The following is a 22,226-nucleotide window of genomic DNA, read 5'->3' as shown; positions in this document are numbered from 1 at the left end:
AACCAATCAAACATCCAACCAACCATCATCTGAACATTACTGCTGTGGAGGGGAGCCAAACATCCAACCAACGAAACTTACAATCAACATCCAACCAAACACAAACCAATCAACCAGCCAACCAACCACACATACAACCAACCACCCTAACATACAACCAACCAACCATACATCCAACCAAACGTATAACCAATCATACATCCAACCAACCAACCAACCACACATCCAACCAAACGTATAACCAATCATACATCCAACCAACCAACCAACCAACCACACATCCAACCAAACGTAGAACCAATCAAACATCCAACCAACCATCATCTGAACATTACTGCTGTGGAGGGGAGCCAAACATCCAACCAACAAAACTTACAATCAACATCCAACCAAACATCTGTTCATCCATTCATCTTTTTGACTTTGTTCATCCATCCATTCCTTCATCCATTTATCAAATTACGTGCAGACATGTTGACTCTTAATCTTGAATATTTTAGTATAAACATCGTTATTATTTAATTTGACTAACTCACCACAGGCTTCACACTCCATCACTGTGTTCTTCAGAAACACTATTTCTCTGACCTGTAATAAACAACAAATCGACTGATTAAATTAACATCAGCTGCTCCTTTAATGTAAACAACACTTTTGGTGTAATTTAGACACAGTTTATGTATGGAACTAAAATGGGGCCATAAAGTTTTTTCAAAAGACTTTGGACTTTGTTCAAAACTAAAAAAAAAAAAAACCTTGAATCTGAAAAGTCGTTTTGAACATTTCATATAATTGTTCTCGGTTTCAAATCTTTAATTTCTTTTTTTTTTTTTCAGTTTTAATTTTTTTTTCTTTGAACAAACTTTATGGCCCTGATTTAGCTCCATAGAATTCAGTGTTAATGAACCCATCTTCAATCATCAACAGTAAATGAATGCAACATTTTTAGGACAGTGAATGAGGTTTACCTGTTGCTTCAGCAGCTCTTTAATCTCAGCCAAAGCGAGGTTTGTCATCTTAATCTGACTGATAATTTCTCCATCTGGTGCAGACAGAAAACACATCAGCTGCAGTCCATAAAACATTAACACCCCTTCATTTAAACTTTTTCAGATCTTAACACATAGTTATGATGGCAACTAACTATGCCAATTTTCTCCCCCATTTATGGGGAGAAAGTTATTTCTCCCCATAATTTTTCTCATTATGGGGAGAAAAAATGACATTTCTGAGGTCAATCTCAGAAATGTTCTAACAAAAAAAACTTGAAAATTTCAGTTTCGAAAGCTAAAAATTTCAACTTCAAAATTTTTTAACATTTTAGACTTTTGAAACTTGAAAATTTCATTTTTTTCTAAAAAAATTCTATTAATCTCAAAATTTGATGCTTCTTTCTAGCAAAATTTTGAGTTTTCAAGCTGAGAAATTCAATAGTAAATTAATAAAAAGACAGAATAGAAACAATAATTTAACAAAATAAACCAGAAACACAAAATAAGATGGCAAGAAATAAAAAAACAAAATATAAATCAACAATCAAGACAAAAAATAACTGAAACTAAAAGTCTAACCATCAGTTTGTCTTCCAAGTCTCAATTTATTGGACAGTAAAACATGTTGTTTTTTGTTCCTGCTGTTGCCAAATGAGTTTTTTGTATTTGTCAGTTCCTAGAAATACCTCTGGCTCTGCCAGCTGGACAGGCTGACGGGCCGCTGTGCCAACAGGAAGACCTGAAAGACCTGAGGGGGCGGATTTTACCTCCTGATGCATCAACTGTGTCAACATCACGGCTCTTTGTGAACAAATGGTGGAGCCTCTGAAAACGGCCTGTCTTTCTTCAGATTTACTGCCTCTGCGGTCACGGCTGTGTACGTTTCTCCTGGTGTTAACAGTCAGGAAGCTCTGCTTGACAGCCCAACTCTGGCCACTTGAGGATTCAGTCATGTAAGCCTGAAATTTCTCAGGCGGCGTCTGTTCAGTCTTACACAAACATCAAAACGGCTTACAAAGCAGCTCTGGGCAAACATTTCACATTTCTGTTAAGCTTTCTTTTTATTTTTATAAACCTGCACTGAGATCTAATCAGGGGGTTTATATCAAATCAACCTGGCCTTTAACAAATGGAAAACATGTTTTCTCAGAATATTTTGCTAACATTCAGTGTAATAATATGGTGAAATGGTTAAAATTCTCACTTTTATGCAGCTTTGCTTCTAAAACTGCATTTTTGTGGCGTTTGTCAGAATATGCAGTGAAACTGATGTGAGCGCATATATCAGACAATTTGTGGTTTCGAGCGTTTATATTTCAGACACGCTAAATTAACATCTGACACGTTCTAATGTTCCTGCTCCTCATCTACGGAACTCAAAGAATACCAAAACTATGCAAAGTACATTGTTAACACACAAGAAACTGCAAAGCATATGTAACTGAACCACACCACCAAAAAATGACAGATTGTTTTCATCCAATCAGATCACAACCAGGTTAAAATACTTCAGGAAATGTCAGAAATTACAAAACCAAACAGCAGGATTCAGGAAAAACACAGGAAAACTTAATACACTTGAATTATATATGCCTATATCCCTTAAATGTTTTGAAAAGTTTGCTACTCCATTGGTTATAAAAGTCTTCAGAAATGTGCAAAATGTTAAAAACAAAGGGGAATTTTTAAATTGAAAACACTTTGAGTTCACTTTCCAGTTTTTCTTTTTCAAATAGACACTTTGTTAGTCTGGGACTAACAATCTGTAGCGGTCTTAAAACATGATTTTAAAGTCCACAGATCTTTTTTTTGAAACAGCTCATTCATCCACTGAAGTCTGAAATGTTTTGTCTCTGGCTCCAAAAGTGATTTTCCAGATATGGAGACGATAGAAGATTTTCTGGAAGCCGCATTTTCCAGCCAAGCCGCACATACACGAATGAAAAGCAGTGGGAGTCCAAAAGTGTCAACAAATGGACTGTGGTAGAAAGACTCTGGCTTTTCATGTGTCCAGGTTTATTCTAAATTAACCTGCTAAGAAGAGCTTATTAAAGTTCAAGTTTCAGTTTGCAGAAATGTTTTTCTTCACTTTTTATGACTGCCAACAGATCTAAGGCCTATTTTTCTTTATTGATAACCCAGTTGTTATCAGTACCGATTAGTGAAATAAAAGTTACAATAAATGTGCGAAACATTAAAATACAGAAGATGAAAAGTTGAAAACAGTAACATTAAAACCGACCATTTATTCCCACAAACGAATTTAAAACTCTTCTTACAAAGTGTTTAACTGAAAAGTTTAAATCCCATTTTATATAATCTTAATTGGATTTTGTGATATTTTATTGAAAAATTATATTTTATATTTACTATTATTAAGTGTAATAAACATTACACACAATGTCATTACGTTACACTGAGTGTAATATAATAAGTTATTTTTTGTACACTGTATATCGGTGTGACTCTTGGCCTCAATATTCTGCTAAAGTAAAAAAAAAAAAAAGTGCAATTGTGAAATAAGAAACCGCAAATTAAGTCATTAAAACACGTCACACCATCATCCTCCTGCCACTTCCTGTCGTCTCCTTCATCGTCTCCAGCAGTAGTAACATCAGGTTGCTGATCATATGACTTGTGTGATTCAAGAGTATTTGCATTGCAGTTATGCAAAATAAACCTAAAAAAATCCTCATCCTAGCGCAAGATAAAAACATTTATGAAGAAATGTTTTTTAAAACTTGCCGTGTTTCAATTAAGCTAATTTATTTTCAAATTGCGCTGCGTTATGGTGAATGCTAAGGCAGGTATTGCTGAAGTGTGGTGAGTTGTTGCATCCCGTGTTCAGCGTTTCCCTTCCTGACCAGCAGATGATCAGGATGAAAGCTGGACCCTCCTGAGAGCGAAGAACAGGAAACATGTTCCTCTCATCAGGAGCGGCTCTGTTTGCCGACTGGATTCCACAGCAGAAAGAGATGCAAGCAAATCACTGTCTGTTTCTGGAGCCTCATAGCAATTATTTACAACTAATTATTGAGAGAATTTGAAACGTGCAGGAAATATCCACATGTCTTCATTAAAATGTTTGTTTACATGATGATAATAATGCAGCACTTTAGGTTAAACATGTAGATTTAGCTTCTTTATTTAGCTTCGTCAAAGTTTGTTGACTTTTAATTCACCATAACTAATATTCTAAAAACAATAAGCAACAACTGCAAACTGAATATTAAATATGAAGCAGGATGGGTTTACCCCTCTGTCCCGTTACGAGGTTTCCTCCCATGCAGAGGACGCAGGTCAGCGCTACAAACCGCAGCATGATGGGAGCAGCTTCGCCTTCGCTGTCCTTTCCTGGACTCGGCGCTCCTCCCGTTAGCCTGACTTTATGTCCCTCCCCTGCTCTCTGCCCCCATCCTCCGTTCCTGAGTTTTACCTCCAGCCCTTCCTCTAAAGCTCCAGGAGATGGAGAGAAAAAAAACTGATTCTGCACAACGCACACAAACCAAAAGGTAACAACGCCGTGGTTTGACCGTGATTTAACTTTACGGACAAAAATAACATTTAAATGTTGCAGTTTCGTAGACAGTGATAAAAAGCTAAATTAGTGAACAAATAAGAAGATCCAGTTTGCACAAAAAGACTTTTTTATGCTGATTTTTGTCCCGATTTTACCCTTTTGTATTAAATCCACAGTCCAAATACAGACTGGGATAATACCAGTTTCCTCAATCTAAGGGTGTTTTCACACACATTAGTCTGGTAGACTCGGTTTGATTGGGACCAAAACTTCATCATCTGATCCGCCTCCAGCTGCTGTGGTTCTGTCTCTGCTCCGAGTCAAACCAACCAAACCCTTTAAGCAACCTGTTCCCCTCGTGGCCTGTGGGGGCGCTGCCGGACACAGACACCTCTAAAGACACTGAGCGCAACTTCCTTCTTTACAAAATGTAAACAAAAAGAGAGCGGCGTCAGATTTTAGCAGTTGGATGATTTCTATTTACTCTTCGGCGAAAGAGAAAAGGGAAATCTTGTTTAGTCCACTTTAATCCAACTCCAGTTCATTTGTGCAGAAAGTCCGGTTTGTTTGGGGAGGTGTGAACGCTAATCGAAATCTAAAGTGAACTACAAACCTCGATCTCGGTTTGGTTGAAGTCAACCATAGTGTGGTTTAAATCTCAACGACAGCTCCAAAGCAGGAAGTGAACTACAACAGTGCATGGCATTCTGGGTAAAGCTAGCGTCTTTTTGTGTCGTTTCATTCAGTGGCTCTTGGTGCAGCGCCCCCACAGGTGAGAAGGAGAACAGGTTTTTCAATTGGTTTGGTTGGGTTGACCAAGAAAATCACATCAATTTAACAAATGTTACAACTTTGATCCCAAATTGAACCAAATCTCCCGGACTATCAGGTGTGAAAACACCTTTAGAGTTTTTTTTTTTTTTTGGTTGATTACACATTCGCACCTCCCCAAACGAACCAAATGTTTTAGGCAAACAAACTGGATTAAAGTGAACTAAACCTGGCTGGTGTGAATGCACACTTATTCAATGAACGGTTTTCAAGAAATCTCTTGAACTGCAGAACAATCAGTGTGTTTATCAAAAATCACTGAGTCAGTAAGGAGGCACCATAATCAAAGATGGACAATCTCCAAAAGTTAAACCTCAGGCTGGAAATTCAAAATATTACACTGACACTATTAATCAATTAGTAATAGTTGTTTTCTCCCTTGCGAACAAAAAAACACCATAACACAATATTTCTCTTGATTTCATTTATTCATAGAAATTTGCTTTCGTCTCAGAAAACAGGAAGAATGTTAACCTCCATAACACCTTTAATTTCTGATGGAGAGTTGAATAAATTTGTTCTTTTTTGTTTCTTTCTGAATAACAAAAGTTGACCAATTCTATGGAGCTAAAATGGAGCCGTAAAATTTTGTTCAAAAGAAAAATTATTGAAACTGAAATTATTTTGAAACTAAAAAAAAAACTTTGAAACTGAAGATAAATGAAAATGAAAAAACTATTTGAAATTGGAAAATAAATTGAAACTGAAAACAAAGATTTCAAACTGAAAATGAAGGATGTGAAACTGAAGAAAATGTTCAAAACTACTTTTCAGATTCAGTGTTTTTGAGTTTCATTTTTTTCAGTTTGAAATCTTTTTTTTCTTTCAGTTTAAATATTTTATTTTGGTTTCATATCTTTTTTTGTTTCATTTTTTTCCAGTTTCAAATAATTTTTCCGTTTAAATATTTTTTTGTTTCAAGCCTTTTTTCAGTTAGTTTTGTTATTCTTTTGAATAAACTTTATGGCCCAAATTTAGCTCCATACAGTTCTAAGGAATAAAAGTATGGATGCGGCGCCATGGCCTTGTAGCCATGTGGCTCCTGAACCGCCGCTGGGTCACCAAGCAGCGCTGGGCAGGGATGCAGATTCTCCCAGACTCATAATTGATCGGGTTTCAGATGTCCAGGTTTGGCTGCTGTGTGAAACGTTTGCCTTGGTATTTACAGTCCTCCAGCTTTGTAAAATGCAAAAAGCACCATGTTGCTCCAATAAAAAGGGTCTCGTCCGGGCAGAGATCAAACTGCTCCTGTCCTTATGGAAGGAAGGGGAAGTCGGGCGGCATCAAGTCCGATGCAGTTTCACCAGAGCCTCGTCTTACTCGGCTTTCTTGACCTTCCTCTTGCGAGCGCCTTCGCTCAGCTCCTCTTTGCTTTTGAGCGGTGAAGACGGAGCGGCGCCGGCGGGAGGATGATGGTTGTCCTCCTCGCCGCCGCCCAGAGGAGAGCCGAACAGCAGGTGGCACGTCCAGGACTCGACGAGGCTGAAGGGGGAGCCGTGAGAGTGGCGGGCCGTCATCACCACCTGGAGGACAAAACACCCACAACTTCAGCTTTATCTGAACTCTCGCTTCAGGTTGGTGTCAATCTGTTCACCTGCTACTTAGTTACAGACCATTAATCTAATCACGTTGGGTAGCAACCAGTTACATTTACTTGAATAACATTTTTAAAAATATACTTTTTCACTTGGTTGTACTTTTTACTTTTACTTGAGTGATTTTATTATGAAGTATTTCTGCTCTTACTTGAGTAAATTTTCTGGATTTTCTGCCCACTGAATGAAAAACAAACATGTTTTAACCAAAACTTCGCCAGACACACACCTGCAGTTTCTGTTAAAGTTTAGTTTTTTATTGATGGAAACCGATTTGGAAACATTTTCTTTTGCCTGATTTTGGTTACTTATATGAATTATTGTCATTTTGGTCCATAAAATACAAACATTTCCGCTTAACTTTATATTTTGGTCCGTCTGATGATGTAATTTTTAAATATTAAATGATTGATATTTGATCAGTTACTCAATACTTCAATAGACTTTTTACCAAATACGTTTTTCCTCTTATTGAGTAATTTCTTGTATGGCTACTTTTTACTTTTAATTTAGTAAAAATATGTTGCAGTGCTGCTCTGACTTGTAATGTTTGGGTACTCTGCCCACCTCTGACAGGTATGTACAGTAACCCTGAAGTGCAAACTATTTCAACAATTCACTAAACACAACAGCATTAACAAAATGGAAGAGGTGGATTCCTGAGACATCCCTGACTGGATGATTCCACTTTTGACTTGTGTTTAGTTAATGTGTTTGTGTTTTTTGTCTTGGACGGCTACTTTTTACTTTTACTTTCGTAAAAGTATGTTGAAGTAGTGCTACTCTTACTTGAGAATAATCTTTGGCTACTCTACTCGCCTCTGGCCGTACGTAATGTGATGTCCTGGTTTCTGGTGAGGGTTTTACCTTCGTCGTGGCCATGAAGAGGGTGAAGACGAGGATGAGGGCGCTCTTGGATACTGGCAGCCAGTGGGACTCTTGCAGGGTGAACAGAATCGCTCCGTACAAGCTGGCTTTAGTCGGGCTGCCGAGAGCAAAGAAAAGCTGAGAAAATGTTTCATCAACCTACAAAAATTTAAAGGTGAATTATTATGCTTCCTTGAACAATCATACAACCGTACACATTTGAAAAGAAGAAGTGGAGCCTCCTGCACAACCAACAAGGATGCACCAACTGGTTTCTGGCAGGGTTTTAATAGTTTTCGGTTTTCCACTGTTTTTATTTCATTGTGAATTTTTGTTTTCCTAATTGAGTTAATTTAGTGTTTGCTAGCTTGTGTAAGTTATTAGTTGAATATTTAGTTTTTATTAGTTGTAGTAGTTTTAGTTTTTTCAGACTTTGGTTCCGTTTTATGTTCAGAAGTATTGTGATTATGTATACAGTGATTGGGAAATGAATACTCAACAGAAGACATAATTTCCAGAAAAAAAAAGTATTCAGTTACTGTTGAACTACTGACTGACTCTGGTGTTTTCTCCCGGCTGCCATTTTGAAGACTAGCATAAGCGCTGCCCGGAGGATTATGGAGTGCCATAATTTGACATAAACTGCTTGTGTTTGGGGAAAAACTCTTAAGATTTCACATCAGTTTGAGAAGCTAATAAACTAATTCATTCAATGAAGAATGTTATATTTATAATTCCAGCATGTTTTAGTTTTATAAATGCACAGCATAGATCCAGTTATTTGTGGTTTTTTCCCATTAATTATCGTTTTTATTTCAGTTTATGAAAATGTCTTCTCTATCAGTTTTCGATATTTCGTTAGTTTTAGTGAATTATAATAACCTAATTTTCTGGATAGTAAGTCAGCATCAAAACATTTTGCCTTTTCCAGCAGCATGAAGCTGTAAACCAGCTGACCAATCATTATGGAGTTCCGCTTAGGTTGCTAGGCAACGGGGCTGGGGTTGCTAGGTAACGGGGCTGGGGTTGCTAGGTAACGGCGCAGTGCCCTTCTATTTTCGAAACAATTTCGAGACACCAGAAAACATGAAGTTATTGCTACAGGAACAGTTGAGTAGTTTTTTTTAGAAGTAGATGAAACGCAAATATGAAACAAAACTAATTTAAAAATGCTTATTACTTTTTTTAAAGTGCAGTTTGAGGTGAGTGAAAGCTATATTTATACACTGCTTAAAATTAAAAAGACAGTAGAAGTTTTCACTCTCACTTACAATGACATGTTGAGGATCTCATTAGTCTCGGGCCTCCACACACCGCGCAGCAGCTGCTCAAAATTGGAAATAAGAGCCACTCCAGACCCTGAAAGGATAAAAATAGCATGAAAAAAATGAGGACAAGAGAGAAAAGGTCTGTTTTGTCCTCTTTATCATCAGCCTGGACAGCAGAGACGAGAGCAGATGGAATAAATACTTAACACTAGTGGTTGTTGACAAGAAAGAGGACTGATGAGCACGGACGGCAAAAATCACAATAAATAAACAGGCCACAGATAAAAACTCGACAAATAATCCTATAAAAATTTGCTTTTATTTCTACACTCTGAAGCGATCACATTTTAACATTTATAGTTTTTCTGCTTTCATATAAAACCAACTGGAAAATATGTGAAAATGGTGAATTTAGTCAGAAAAGTGAAGAACTGTGACATCATGCTTCAGATTTGGACCCAGTACTGAAACTAACTGAAGTGAAACTCTTTACATCACACAGTCTGACGTTTTTCCTGTTGATTATGTTGAATTTCCACATATAGCAAATGAAAACATGTCATCTAAAGAAATACTACATCAGAGCAATAAAAACAGTTTTTAACACAGAAATTTGAAAAACTTTATTTTCAAAAGGTACTTTTAATCTGGCACATTCAACAGTAAATAACGTTTTCCAAATTTTGGCCTTGTTAGACTTAAATGGAGGAATAAATTAAGCACTTTCCTAATTGAAATTCAAGCATTTTACTCGCTTTAAACTGTCCTTTAAAAATGTACAAGTAATTGTTCATTTTTAGACTTCAGTTCAAAATATTTAAACTGTAAACTATGAACTAATCCTGTTTTAATCTGGATCTAAAGAGGTGCTAAACTCTGAAAATGTAATTTAAACACATCTGCTAAATTGCCTTTGACTGACCTTTGACGTATCCAACGATCACCATGATGAAGTAGCCATGATGGTAGGCGTGGTGGGCGTGGTGGACGCCGGCGGCGATCTTACGGGTGCGGACGACCTCCTTCAGAGCCACCAACACCAGCTTGACCGGCAGGAAGGCCACACACTTATAGAAGAGGTTCAGGGGGCAGTAAAAGATGAGGTACCTGTTCAGGTTCAACAGAGGAGAGTCACCAACGGCACCAGCACTGAAAAACACAAAATATCTCCAAGGAGTTCTGGTCGAGTTTCTGGTGCAAATATCTTGGTTCACTTTAAATGAGACAAAACTAACCGACAAGAACCTTTGGAGCTTCGCAGGTTGTTTCACTTCTAACAAGACATTTCTCTTCCCACGTTATAAGGGAAACAATCAGCCGGTGGAACTAGAACTTTTTCATCAATATTAAGGAATTATTAACTTAAAACAAGCGTCTCTATCTTGCTGAAAAGTTACTTGCAATTTAGTTTTATTTCAAGCGTACCAAGATATTTACACCAGAAATGAGACCAAAAAGATTATGTTCAATTTCAAACTGCACTGTGTCAAACAATCTGAACTCTTTGAAAAACCTGTTCCCCTCCTCGCCTGTGGGGGGCGCTGCGACAAGAACCACTGAAGGAAACGACATGAAAACCTCAGAATAAGACACTGAGCGCAACTTCCTTCTCAAAATGGAAACAAACACAATTTTAGTGGTTGTATTATTTCACTTTTGTCCACGAGCCATTTCTCCCACTAGCGCTAGATTAGCATGTATGTTTTGGTTACATTTACCCAGAATGTCCTGCGCTGTAGTCCACTTCCTGCTTTTGGAGCACTTGCATCCACATATGCATTCACACTGCATCAGAGTTCACTTCAACCAAACTGATACTGAAGTTTTTACATGGACTAGAATTCACTTTTTTGGTCCAAATCAGAGAGGAGTTCAAATACAGCGGTTGGTGTGAATGCACCCTTAAAAGCCTGAATATTAACGGATAAATCCTCTAACTTGTATAAACTATCATCTGTAGATGATGAGTGTGCTCTCACCAGACGGCTGAGGCCAGCAGGATGTGGCTGTTGTACTGGAAATAGTCGAGTGGGCTGCTCCCGAGCATGATGTCCGCCAGGATGTAGCTGCCGAAGCAGTACAGCATGGCGCAGAGCCAGGAGGCCACAGGACTCCTGCGAGATACCTCAACCGAGCCTGCAGAGGAAAACAGTGTTAAAATGCTTCACAACACTGAGAACAAATATGAAACAGCGTTTTAAAAACTCATTTTAACTAAGAAAGCAAATAAACGGAGGGAGAAAAGTGCAGAGATATAAAAAGTTTTAGTTTGGCGACTCCTAGTGGTAGCATGACAACATGACGCGCTCAAAATCCAAACCAGTTCAACCCAGAGGTTCCTGAACTTTACAAGTAATGGCGACCTCTTGACCTCCGTAAAATATATGCAATTGTTTTACTCTTTATTTCAAACACAAAGTGACATAATCACATTCATTTCTAAAATTATGTTTTTAAATTACATTGTATTGCCAAATTTGATGATTTAAAAGGTATATTCAGTTATTAAATAGAAAATATATTGGTACTTTTTTAATATATTGAGCTGTCTAATGTCAGTCATTCATTTGGTGTTTTTATATTTTGGCCTCCTTAAACATCATAATGAAAATAAAAAACTACTTGTTAAATATATATATATATATATATATATATATATATATATATATATATATATATATATATAGCATTCAGTCTTCATAATTAGATATTAATAACTCATTAATTAGTTCCTTTTTCTGCAGGTTTTACACATCAAAAATAAAAGCAGCCGGTGTTTATAAATGATTTTTATTTTAAATTGCAGTAAAATGTTTACAATTATGAAGTTCTTGTCAACATCCAACGGCCATATTGTTAATAAAAGACTATAAACATATCAGTGGTTTCCTGGTGTCCCTGTGGGCCGTATCTTTGTCGACACCCAGCCTCGTGTTTCACGTCACACCCTGATAAAGCAGTAATGATCCTGGAATAAAATAACCTTCAGCTGAGAGTAAAATAAAGAATAAAAAGCTAAAAACTAAGAGAATGTTTGGAAAAAATACAGTAAAATGAACCCAGACTGTCCTCAGAGACGAGCTGCTCCACTTTAAGTTACTTAGAGCCGTTTAAAAGACAGTTATCTCCGATCCTCGACAAATATGTTTAGAACAATAAGCTAAAAGAATAAAAGTTTGATCTGATTTAACTTCAGACAGTGAGGAAAAAATGTTTAAGGTGCAGAAGTAAAATTTCTTTTTTTTTCTTACTTTTCTGATCTTTCACGTTTTTAAATCTTACACTGCAGAAACACACAATCTTTTTCTACACAAAAGATTAACTTAAAAGTAATATTTCAGCAAAATATTGGAGGTTGTTTTCAATCAACTGTTCCTTAATATTAATGAAAAGTACCAGATTGGCAGATTTAAAACACGGTACGTTGTTTTTATGTTTTTAAATTGTTTTAAGGAGGCTATTTTTTGTTAGTTTTTGTCATATTCCATTTTACCTCTGTTTGTTTTTATTGTCGCTGTAATGATGCTGTTTGAGCACCAAGTAGATAAATAATAAATGTTTCAACCATATGGAAAAAATAATTTCCACAATATAAAAACTAAACAAAAGCAGATTTATACAAGACAACAGAAGACAAAGTAAAACATATAAAATTCATGTTTAACACAAAAACATAACTTTGCTTCTGGAGTAAAAGAGTTAGAAACTTATAGGCTACACTGTAAAAACTGTTTTTGTTTCCTGAGGGTCAGATTGTTATTACATTTGATTGAATTTAGTTTCAGTATAGATTAATTACAATATTTTCAATTGTTTATAACTTAATTAATGAATTTCTCAATTTTACTTTGTAAAATCACAAAGAGTTACAATCTGATGCTACAACACGTTTTCATTTACATCCTAATAAATAATCGATTATCCCCGATTGATTTTAGGCTGAAATGTACTTATATTGTTTATAAATTAGGTAGGAAGGAGACCAGAGCTATAACTAAGCCTGTAACTTTTTTTTGTTGTTGTCATAGCAACAGTCATGGCAGTTATATACGGAGTTACAAAGTTCCCAAAAGTGTGACATCACATGACGTTTTTATGTGTTGATAAAATCCATTAACAAACTGTTAAAATATTAATAACTGTTTGTACATTGGAGGAATGGCTACTAGAAGTTAAATAATACTGAACATCTTGTCATATCAGCTCTTCCAGGGTTTTGTGTTGAAAAAGGGTCCATCTGCGTCAACCACCTATGGTCACAGACCAGATTAGCAGACCATCTGGGCCGCCCAAAACCCTCCAGAGGGCCACAAATGGCCACCTAGCCACACTTTGGACACCCATGGTGTACCAAAAAATGTTATTTTGCAAATAATATCAGACAGATGAATGTTTATTAGTAACTGCACCATAATTTTAATTAAATCTGGATGAACATGAACCTCTAGGAGGAACCACATCTTAAGTGGAATAACTTCATAATTACAGTACGGATAATAATTAAAGATTCGTTGGAGCGCCGACATTAAGCTGAGCTGCAGGAGCAAATCTCCAGCAACAGGTGGGTTAGGGGTCATGGTCCGACGGTGCTCAGCGCGAGAGCAATCTGATCTTTGAAAATGCTGCCCTGCCTATAAATACATCCAGCATGACTTCCTCGCAACTGTTGGGCCTGACCTCTGACCTCTGACCCCACACTTGCTGGTCTTCTCTTCCTTCAGCCTGAAAGACTCATTCATGATCTCACACACTCTGGGTTGGCAGCAGAAGGCATTTGACTGTCAAATTATTGGTATGAAAATGAGCTCAGGTTCAGGACAGAAAACAGCCGCATGCTGGAGTTAAACCTCAATAAAATAAAAACTCTTTAAATGACGTTTAAACCAACATCTACTTCTGTTTTTTCTTCTTTTTTTTTTTTACATTTTGACAGCATTTCTTTCCTTATAATATGTCAAAGTGAAACCTACATGTAGCTAGCTAACTCATTTTAAATTAATTAATGAAACAGGAAAACGCGTTAATTCACTGGAGGAGCTTTGTTTTGGAGCTACAGTTAGCTGGCTACATGTAGCATCTCTGTAGCTAACTCCAAAGATAGCTTAGCTTTCAGGAAGACAACTGTCTGTAGTGCTAACTTTAAACTAGCTAAAAATGTTTTGTTTTAAGTCTGTAATTGTATGATTTGCTCCTCAGTTTTAACATTAATTTATTTATTATTTTATGCCTCCTGACTTGTTAAGGAGAGTTTGTATTCTAGTTTTGTTTAAGATATATTTTTTGTCTGTTTGGTATGAGACAGAAAATCTGTAAAAGATTTAGCTCCTCTGCCTTCTCCCAGTGCTGCCAGTGCAAGCTAGAAACAGCCAATCAGAGCCAGGAGGAGGGTCTTAGCGCTGTCGATCACAATTTCCTTGTTCTCTGCTACTGCAGCTATCATGGCCTGTCATGAATGCTAAAGCTAGTTAGCATAGCCACTGATGGCAGCAGACAAACTGTTTTCCTGTGATGGTAAATTCTTTCTCTGCCATTAACACATTTAGCAGCTTGGGGATAATTGACAGCGCTAAGACCCGCCTCTTGACTCTGATTGGTTGGTTTTATTTTATTGTCACAACGTGGTGACAGTTTTAACAAATATGTAAAAAAAAAAAAAAAAAACATATTCAAAAGTTAAATACTGCAGCAGCTTTAACTGCCATGATGACTTACATGTAAACATAAGTGTGACAGGAACAGAAAATATTTTGCAGCTTTTATTGATTATTTGGTGTTATAAAAGGTCTGTAAAAGTTCAAATGGACTGAAATTTTACCTTAAAAAACGAAACCAAAACACGGAGGAAACCTTTCCCCACAGGACTAAATGATAAGGCATCATGCTAATACATGCAAACTGAGCAAGCTGCTTAGAACAGAGGCTAAAGACAACTGCTCTGCATGTTTTTATTAGTATGAAATGTTCCAGTAAACCAAAATAAAGTAGACAATATCAGGACTTTCACTGCTATTTAGTGGAGAGGAAACTCTGAGGCCTGAAAAAGTGCAACACAGAGTCTTCAGAGGCACTGACTCTGTCTATTTCAGGCTCTTCTATTTATTGCTGGCATGCACAGGCCTTCTCTTCTCTCAGGTTTCATCCTTCTGCAGACTTTCTTGCTCAAATAAGCCGAATCGTGAAGAAAACCAACCCGGTTTAACTCAGTCTGCAGAGTTCAGCTGTAGTTTATGTAACAGGTCATGCTTTAAAAGGAAAGGTTACAATGTGACTCTGTACTAAAATAACTGAGTGAATTCATTTAAATTACTCCAAAATGCAGCATTTCGACACATTTCTGCGGCTTGACTGACTGCGTTTTATTGTGTATTAATAAGTGAAAACACTCACCTGGCTCGTACTTGAGGTAGAGGATGGAAACGATGTAATAGGCGACATCAAACACCGGAAACATTCCCATTTTGGAAAAAGCCTGGGCGAAATCGCCCAAATTCAGAACCGCGAGTACGTTTTCCATGTTGCCAAGTGAAAAATCCCTTTTATTTCCTTGTCTTTTTTGTTTGTTTGTTTGTTTTTAAATTCTGACTGCGCAGTCTGGATGAGAAGCCCGCCGAGCCTCCACCAAGCCCCCCAGTCTCGAAAGTAACGCCTGCGACACTCAAGCGCTCCTATTAATACCACCCGAAACATCCACAGGCTCTCCGATGCATCTTCATCCTCCTTTACGCGCCTCCATCCCGCAGCTGCTCCGCTCTCCAGGTGACGGGGAGGTTTTCAGGAAAACGGAAAACTGGGTCGTTTAAAGGGTTAAACCCCGCTGAGGGTCATAACAAAACACCGAGACACGTGGCCGAGCTTAATATGGGCGAAGGTTTTATTCAGTAGGGCAAAAAACAATCTGAAAAAAATCCTAAATCCGTATCAGATGATTATCGTCTCACTAGTCATTAATAGATCTAGAATAATCCAAACCGTCGGTGTTTGTTATTCCGTAAGATGATAATCTAGTCAAAGGTACAGGAACAGTAAATAAAATCCATCCATTCCATTTGATATTATCTTCAAATGAATTCATTCGTTTATCTTTTTTTTTTTTTTTAGAAAAAGAAAATAGCAGTAATATTCACTCTCCACTGGAGGGCGACAAAACATTTCTTGTTTCTACCGAGGCCGAAAAGAGACTCAAAGTGTAAATATAACGCATTTATTGTGTTATGTGTTAAAAGCATATTATTTTATGTCTTATTTTACTTATTACTCTATTTATTTATGTATTTCTGCTTTTTTATTAAGCAGCTATTTTATATAGTTGTAATTTTTCAGTTCTGTTAAATTAAGATACTAAAGTACTACAATTTGTCACATCAATATCATTTATTGATAATCATTACCTTTTTATAATTAAACATAAGCACAATAAAAGCTTAAATATGTATACATTTAGCATCTTCCTTGCATTGTAACAATTTTTGCATTTTATCTGCAGCTGAAAACAAACATAATAAAAGATTGTAAAATGTGTGAGAAAAAAATGATAAAGCATTCTTTTATTATACTGTTCAAATAATGTAGATAATGATTTAAAAAGTAGGTTTTGATTCAGCTTGACAACATCATTTCTTAAGGATAAAATATTCTAGTTAAGATGCTGAAAATTAATCCTTCTAACGCAGTTAACACTGTGTGACGTCATTCATAGCCCATTCTCCTGTATTTTGCTCCCTGCAGGATGTCTTAAAGGTATAAATTAACGTTTTTTGCTTTGCTTCTTCTGCTTCAGTCTTTACACTGACGACAGATGACACTTAAAGTGTCCAACTCAGATTACTCTAAGTATACGTCGCGTTTTTGCAACTTTTTGCGAATCGTAAAACGCTTGCTGTGCCTTACAATCTAAATCCAGGGCAAAGAAACTATTACCCGTCGTAATAGCGTTCTAAAATCTTATTGGTTACGTTCCCGCGTACGTCAAGAAACCAGGAAGTAAGGTGTTTCTGTGATGTGGAGAAAATGCTCGGTGATCTGTTAATATTCGGGTAATTTATAAATGTTTTTACTTTTTGTTTACAAAGCAGAAAGTTTTCTACTAATTAATTTGTTTTGAGTGTGTTGCTGTTTCCCGGATTAGCGGGAAAACATCGATGAATGTCGTGAGACGTTATTGCCAGCCAGCAGCTAACGCTGGCATTAGCTTTCTGGTTAATAACAACATTTCCTTCTGTTCTCTTTAGGACGCTGCTGGTGAATGCAGGAGCTGTGCTAAATTTCAAGCTGTTAGTATACCTACCACTTTAACTACATTAAAGCTCATTTAACAACCGTTTAGCTTCAGGCTAGCAGCTGATGGTTTGTTTGTTTATTTTCTCAGAAAGAGGAAGGAGTCCCATGGATTTGCAGATGAGTCCGGAGCTCCAACAACAGGTTTGTGTAAGAGGAAGTTAAGAACTGGACTGAAACCTTTAGGTTTTTACTAATAATGTTTGTTTACTGTAGAATCATTTTATTTAACTGAATCATCTGGACATTTCTGCGTCTCTTGCCTGCTAATAGGTGACAACATCAGAGAGTTCCTCCTCAGCCTGCGGTACTTCCGGATCTTCATCGCTCTCTGGAACGTCTTCATGATGTTTTGCATGATTCTGTGAGTAATTATCTGCTTGTTTGTTTCTGGACTTTACAGCTGTGGGTTAATGTTACTGGGTTAATTTTTACTGCTGCAAAATCAAAAAATTGTGACAAAAAATAAAGGATACTGTCCCAAGAAAATGGCCAATATTATTTTCTGAGCGTGGCGCTAATTCTCTTTCCCGGTTTGAATAGTCTTTCAAACCATACATAATGATGGTTTGATGTAAACAAGGAAAAGAAACGAATTCACTTTAAAATTAAGCATTTTCATTTTACTTGAGCTAAATAACTTTCTGAATAAAACCTTGTTATAATTTTATAACTGAAGGCTGTTTCTCTTGTTCTAAAAGTGCTACAAAATAAAAACTAAGAGTTGTTGCCTTATTTTTCTGTACAAATTAAAAAAGTCCTTGTTTTGTGTCAGGAGGTGTATTTTAAATGGCTGTTTGTGTATTTAATCTTTTACTGCCAAAATTTATTCACAATTGTATGACAGCAAAATGTTTACAAAACATTTTTTCTTTTAAACAGATTTTAAACTGTAATTTGAATAAACAACATATATTTGAAATTAGGCTTATGCAAATTAGCATAATTTGCATAAGCCTAATTATGCAAAAACACCGAGACACGTGGCCGAGCTTATTATGGGCGAAGGTTTTATTCAGTAGGGCAAAAAAATAATCTGGAAAAAATCCTAAAGCCATTAATAGATCTAGAATAATCCAAACTATACCTTTATAGTTTAAGGGAACTTAAAGGTATAGTTTCCTTTAAAGCGAACCAAGAAATGGTACCAAAGTGCTTTCAGTATAATTTAATTAATGGTAAACATGTCCCACATTGGCTGGTTTTAGGTGACTTCACAAGATTGGTCAACAAGGGGTTAACATTTCCTTACAGATGCTCTGCATTGCAGTGTTAGAATGAGGATTATGATCGTTTTGTCTTTCCATATTTACACCACTTACATTCTGCTAATGTTGTAAATCTTGTTTTTTTTCCAGACTCTTTGGATCGTGATCAGTTTGGCTGAATTGCACATCCAGGATGTAAACGTTTCAGACAGATGCTACAAACTTCTCCATGCCTGGACACTTTTACCCTTTTAAAATCGCAATAATGTTTAAATTCCCCAAAAGTTCACTGTATTTCAGGCTCAGTCGGATAACCTAAATCATATTTATTTTCTTTCAAACGATGTTACATTTTATTTTTTTAGCTTCAGCTATAACATCATCTGTGTACTTCAGATTAAAAATGAGCATAAATTCTCACCTTTATTAGGAACTTCACTTCTTGTTTACATTTCACAGACATGACACATTCCCTAGTTTTATTCATCAGATAGTCTGTGAAAAGTATCAGATTTAAATATCTTTCTTTAAAATCAGTTCATGTGACTTGTAAGAAAAAAAAATGCTGTATATACACGATATTGTAAAGGTCCTTATACTTAATAAAAATAACTATTCCTACTGTTTTCAGATGTTATTTGACTCTTTAAATGTATTTAAAAAGTCAATAGATCACTTTTTCTAAAAACACAGATAATATACAAAACTTTGTTTAAACCAACTTTTAGTTAAATGTGTTTAACCACATGCAAAATATAGCTTGTTTTTTTTTTTTAAATAGAACTGAAAACAGGCTGTACAATGGCTGCTGGAAGAGACAGTGTTTTGTTGCTGACTTACCATCCAGAAAACACTTGCTGCATTCTTGCTGGTTGTGCAGGAGGCTCTAATAATGCTTTTCAAAGATTTACAGTTGTATAATTGCACATCTGTTTGCAGCCATTTTAATGCGAGAGTCTAAGCATTGAGCTGGGATGGCACTTAAAATTAATATGATTTTATAAATGTTTTTGCAGCTAAAATTTCTGAGGCACAGTTGACACCAAATTTGACAGATTGTTGTAAATATGGAGCTCTTGAATCATTCAATATTTTAGCAGCACAAACGACTGACACCAATGTCGTTTGATTTGAAGAACTTCACTGGTTACTGGAACTGATCCTCAGTAAACCAGTTTCAGTGGCTCCCCCTAGAGGATAAATGCTGGATATCATCTGACTTGCTACTTGTGTTTAAAAAGCAGAAGTTTAAAAATTTTCTCATTTGTTGCTGCAGATTAGTCAAATATTCCCATGAAGCCCCTCTGTTCTACTTTTCTTTTTCTAAAAAAAGAAAAAAAAACGCCCATTAACAATTGTCTATTTATATTGTTTTGTTTTGTAAAATTAAAACACACACTTCAATCAGAAACAGCATTACATTTATTTTAAATTATCCTGGATGCCGAGAAACACACAAAGCAACAGAAATAGTGTATTAAATTTCTATACAAGCATTTTGACAAACAGTGCAATAATCGGTTTCTATTTCTCAGAGTGGGTGTTGATATGTTGCTTTTATCAGAAAATATGTCTGTTTTAGTTTATTCAGTGGGGAGAGTTTGGTAATACATCTGTATGAGTTTGTTTTTACAGTAACTGATTAGTTTGACTTGTTTACATCACAGTTTGTTTGTTTGAAAGAGCCACACAGAAAATCAGTCTTTTTCTGTCCAGTAAAGCTTAAAATAACAAAACTTGTAGAAAACGCATCTTTTTCCCGAACCAAGTGAGACGTCTGTTCCCATGAGGATCTCTGTCAGAGCTTAATGGTGTTCTAGTTTGAAACTCCTGAAGTTTTTTGTTTTTCTTCTGGATAGTTTGCTCCCATATGCTGAAGTGCAGAGTTAGTTTGAAACGTTTCAGTGATCCATGCCGTCGTTGTCATAAACATCTATATTAAAAAAAGACAACAGAATAAATTAATAGATTTTAATTTTTGTTAAAATTTAATACAGAATCTGGAAATAGAAGAAAAAAAATGCAAGCTCACCGTCAGGGTAATCCACATCATCATAAATGTCTCCTTCCCTGAAGAAAAACAATTATTCGGCAACATTAGTTTTAATTTTTTAAATAATTCAAACAATAATTATGTCATTACTAAATTCAAATACATATGTAGTATGTTTGTCAGTGTATATATTTGTGAAATGTATACAGATGGATATGTAGGTATGTATGGATGGAGGTGTATTTTCTTTTTTTTAATTTTTGTATACTAAAAACTGTTAGGATGTTTTCTTTATTTTTTTTTTATTTTTTTTTTCTCTGTATTGAATGAAATGAATAAATAAATAAAAAATTAAACAAAAATATCAGCAATAAATTTACGCTGGAGTTGGAAAAAGTCCAGCTCACCTCCCTGTGTGCACTTCTCTGAACTTTGTAACTTTACAACTGCTCTTGGTAGGAGGTTGCTATGGAGTTGCTATGACAACTCCATAGCAACAAGACCCAAGCTTAGAACTAGCTCTGGCCTTCTTCCTAACTTATAAACTATATAAGTACATTACAGCTATTACTAGATTACAATCTGAGTTCTCTATCCACCTCTGTGTAGTACTAAGAAAAGTATCAGGGATATTTTCTGTAGTATTTACTGCCTAACTAGCAAAATTAGCTTAGCTAAGGTAGCTTTTATCTGCTAGCTAAGATAGCATCTCAAAGTGCAAACATAAGACATTTCTTTAAAACACATCTACACACTGTAATTAAATCCATGTTTGACAATAATGTAATGTATTTCTTTGTTTTTTATTAACAAAATGTTTTAAACCTAAATAATTACAAAACTAAACTTGATTTACACAAAGTAATTCTTAACAGAAGCTGAGATTTACTCACATTGCGAGAAGAATAGATTTTGGCACATATCCATCTGAAAAACAAGATATAAAACACAAATAAATTAACAACAGAACCAAATTCAGCCTGTGTTCTGAGACAAGTGTAATTATTTTGCTAGTTATAGCTACTTATAAAATCTTCCCAAGTTAAAGAATACAGTACATTTAAACAGTGGTAAAATGGTTTCTGCAGCTTTTAATTCGGATTTAATCATGTAATTAACTTCTCTGATAGGTTGTCGCTCACTGTTCAAAATCAAACAGGGACGTTGGACAGTTTACGTACATTTCCCAAGCCGGTTTCGACACAGAAACTTCTTGTTGCTCGTCTCTTCGATGACATCAACGACTTCTCCCTGAGTCACGTGTAGGTCCTTCCCTCCTGGCTTCTTTATGATACAGCTGGGGTCCACCATCATGCTGTGCAGCACCCGCAGAGGCCCGTTATACTGCGAGGAAACAATCACTTTTATGAAGAAATCAGACTCGTGCAAAGTTGAAAACAAAATCTACGAAGGTGAAGGAAAAATGTTTCACCTTAAATTTTTTTCTTAGCTCTTTTTCCTCTTTGGGGTTTATGCTGAAAGATAAATAATCAGAATTAATCAAAGTATCCCTGAATTAAGGAGGGACAATAAATCAATAACAATATATATCACAGTATGCAAACAATCAATAGTAACATGACAGTTTTCATGTGGCATCACACCGTGAACTTTGTAGCTGCCAGCCATCTTGCTAGGCAGTTGCTATGGAGTTGCTACGACAACAAACAAGCCACAA

General features: G+C 36.1%; 4 protein-coding genes across 6 annotated transcripts in view; 1 reads left to right on the top strand and 3 right to left on the bottom strand.

The window, feature by feature from the left end:
• comp (cartilage oligomeric matrix protein) overlaps positions 1-4,373 on the bottom strand; it is a 19,897-nt gene extending 15,524 nt beyond the window's left edge. For all 3 annotated transcript variants that reach the window (XM_015021624.1, XM_015021626.1, XM_015021625.1), the window contains exons 1-3: positions 4,248-4,373; positions 969-1,042; positions 537-588 (exon numbers count right to left, since the gene is read on the bottom strand). In XM_015021624.1, the coding sequence (XP_014877110.1) occupies positions 537-588; positions 969-1,042; positions 4,248-4,314 (193 nt within the window). In that variant the 5' untranslated portion in view covers positions 4,315-4,373. The remainder of the gene's footprint in view (positions 1-536; positions 589-968; positions 1,043-4,247) is intronic.
• Positions 4,374-6,267: 1,894 nt separating this feature from the next.
• tmem38a (transmembrane protein 38A) lies at positions 6,268-15,961 on the bottom strand. Its single transcript, XM_015021623.1, has 6 exons — positions 15,461-15,961; positions 11,053-11,209; positions 9,996-10,180; positions 9,077-9,164; positions 7,806-7,923; positions 6,268-6,866 (listed from the first exon to the last, which is right to left on the bottom strand). The coding sequence occupies exons 1-6, from the start codon at positions 15,585-15,587 to the stop codon at positions 6,660-6,662; spliced, it is 882 nt and encodes a 293-aa protein (XP_014877109.1). The 5' UTR covers positions 15,588-15,961; the 3' UTR covers positions 6,268-6,659.
• A 1,037-nt stretch (positions 15,962-16,998) lies between these two features.
• On the top strand, positions 16,999-19,181 carry smim7 (small integral membrane protein 7). The gene is made up of 5 exons (XM_015021612.1): positions 16,999-17,106; positions 17,302-17,343; positions 17,439-17,491; positions 17,621-17,711; positions 18,706-19,181. The coding sequence occupies exons 1-5, from the start codon at positions 17,081-17,083 to the stop codon at positions 18,719-18,721; spliced, it is 228 nt and encodes a 75-aa protein (XP_014877098.1). The 5' UTR covers positions 16,999-17,080; the 3' UTR covers positions 18,722-19,181.
• Positions 19,182-19,959: 778 nt separating this feature from the next.
• Positions 19,960-22,226, bottom strand: part of LOC106939269 (FYN-binding protein) — a 22,875-nt gene continuing 20,608 nt past the window's right edge. Inside the window, exons 12-16 of the mRNA XM_015021628.1 lie at positions 21,981-22,023; positions 21,730-21,892; positions 21,442-21,475; positions 20,588-20,625; positions 19,960-20,488 (exon numbers count right to left, since the gene is read on the bottom strand). Of these exons, the coding sequence (XP_014877114.1) occupies positions 20,457-20,488; positions 20,588-20,625; positions 21,442-21,475; positions 21,730-21,892; positions 21,981-22,023 (310 nt within the window). The 3' untranslated portion in view covers positions 19,960-20,456. The remainder of the gene's footprint in view (positions 20,489-20,587; positions 20,626-21,441; positions 21,476-21,729; positions 21,893-21,980; positions 22,024-22,226) is intronic.

Source organism: Poecilia latipinna, unplaced genomic scaffold (assembly GCF_001443285.1).
Source record: "Poecilia latipinna isolate Pla-1442-1.1 unplaced genomic scaffold, P_latipinna-1.0 Scaffold2816, whole genome shotgun sequence".
In the NCBI taxonomy this organism is placed as follows: domain Eukaryota; kingdom Metazoa; phylum Chordata; class Actinopteri; order Cyprinodontiformes; family Poeciliidae; genus Poecilia; species Poecilia latipinna.
Note: the sequence above shows the minus strand (reverse complement) of the source record. Positions and strands in the feature narration are given on the sequence as shown.

Excerpts from the sequence above, each read along its gene's own strand:
- tmem38a (XM_015021623.1), bottom strand. The coding sequence starts at position 15,587 with ATGGAAAACGTACTCGCGGTTCTGAATTTGGGCGATTTCGCCCAGGCT. Across the intron at positions 10,181-11,052 it reads CTGCTGGCCTCAGCCGTCTG|GTACCTCATCTTTTACTGCC; the intron begins GTGAGAGCACAC and ends GAACCTGAACAG. Across the intron at positions 6,867-7,805 it reads TCTTCATGGCCACGACGAAG|GTGGTGATGACGGCCCGCCA; the intron begins GTAAAACCCTCA and ends TTTGTCCTCCAG.
- smim7 (XM_015021612.1), top strand. The coding sequence starts at position 17,081 with ATGCTCGGTGATCTGTTAATATTCGG. Across the intron at positions 17,107-17,301 it reads GGTGATCTGTTAATATTCGG|GACGCTGCTGGTGAATGCAG; the intron begins GTAATTTATAAA and ends TGTTCTCTTTAG. Across the intron at positions 17,492-17,620 it reads GTCCGGAGCTCCAACAACAG|GTGACAACATCAGAGAGTTC; the intron begins GTTTGTGTAAGA and ends GCCTGCTAATAG.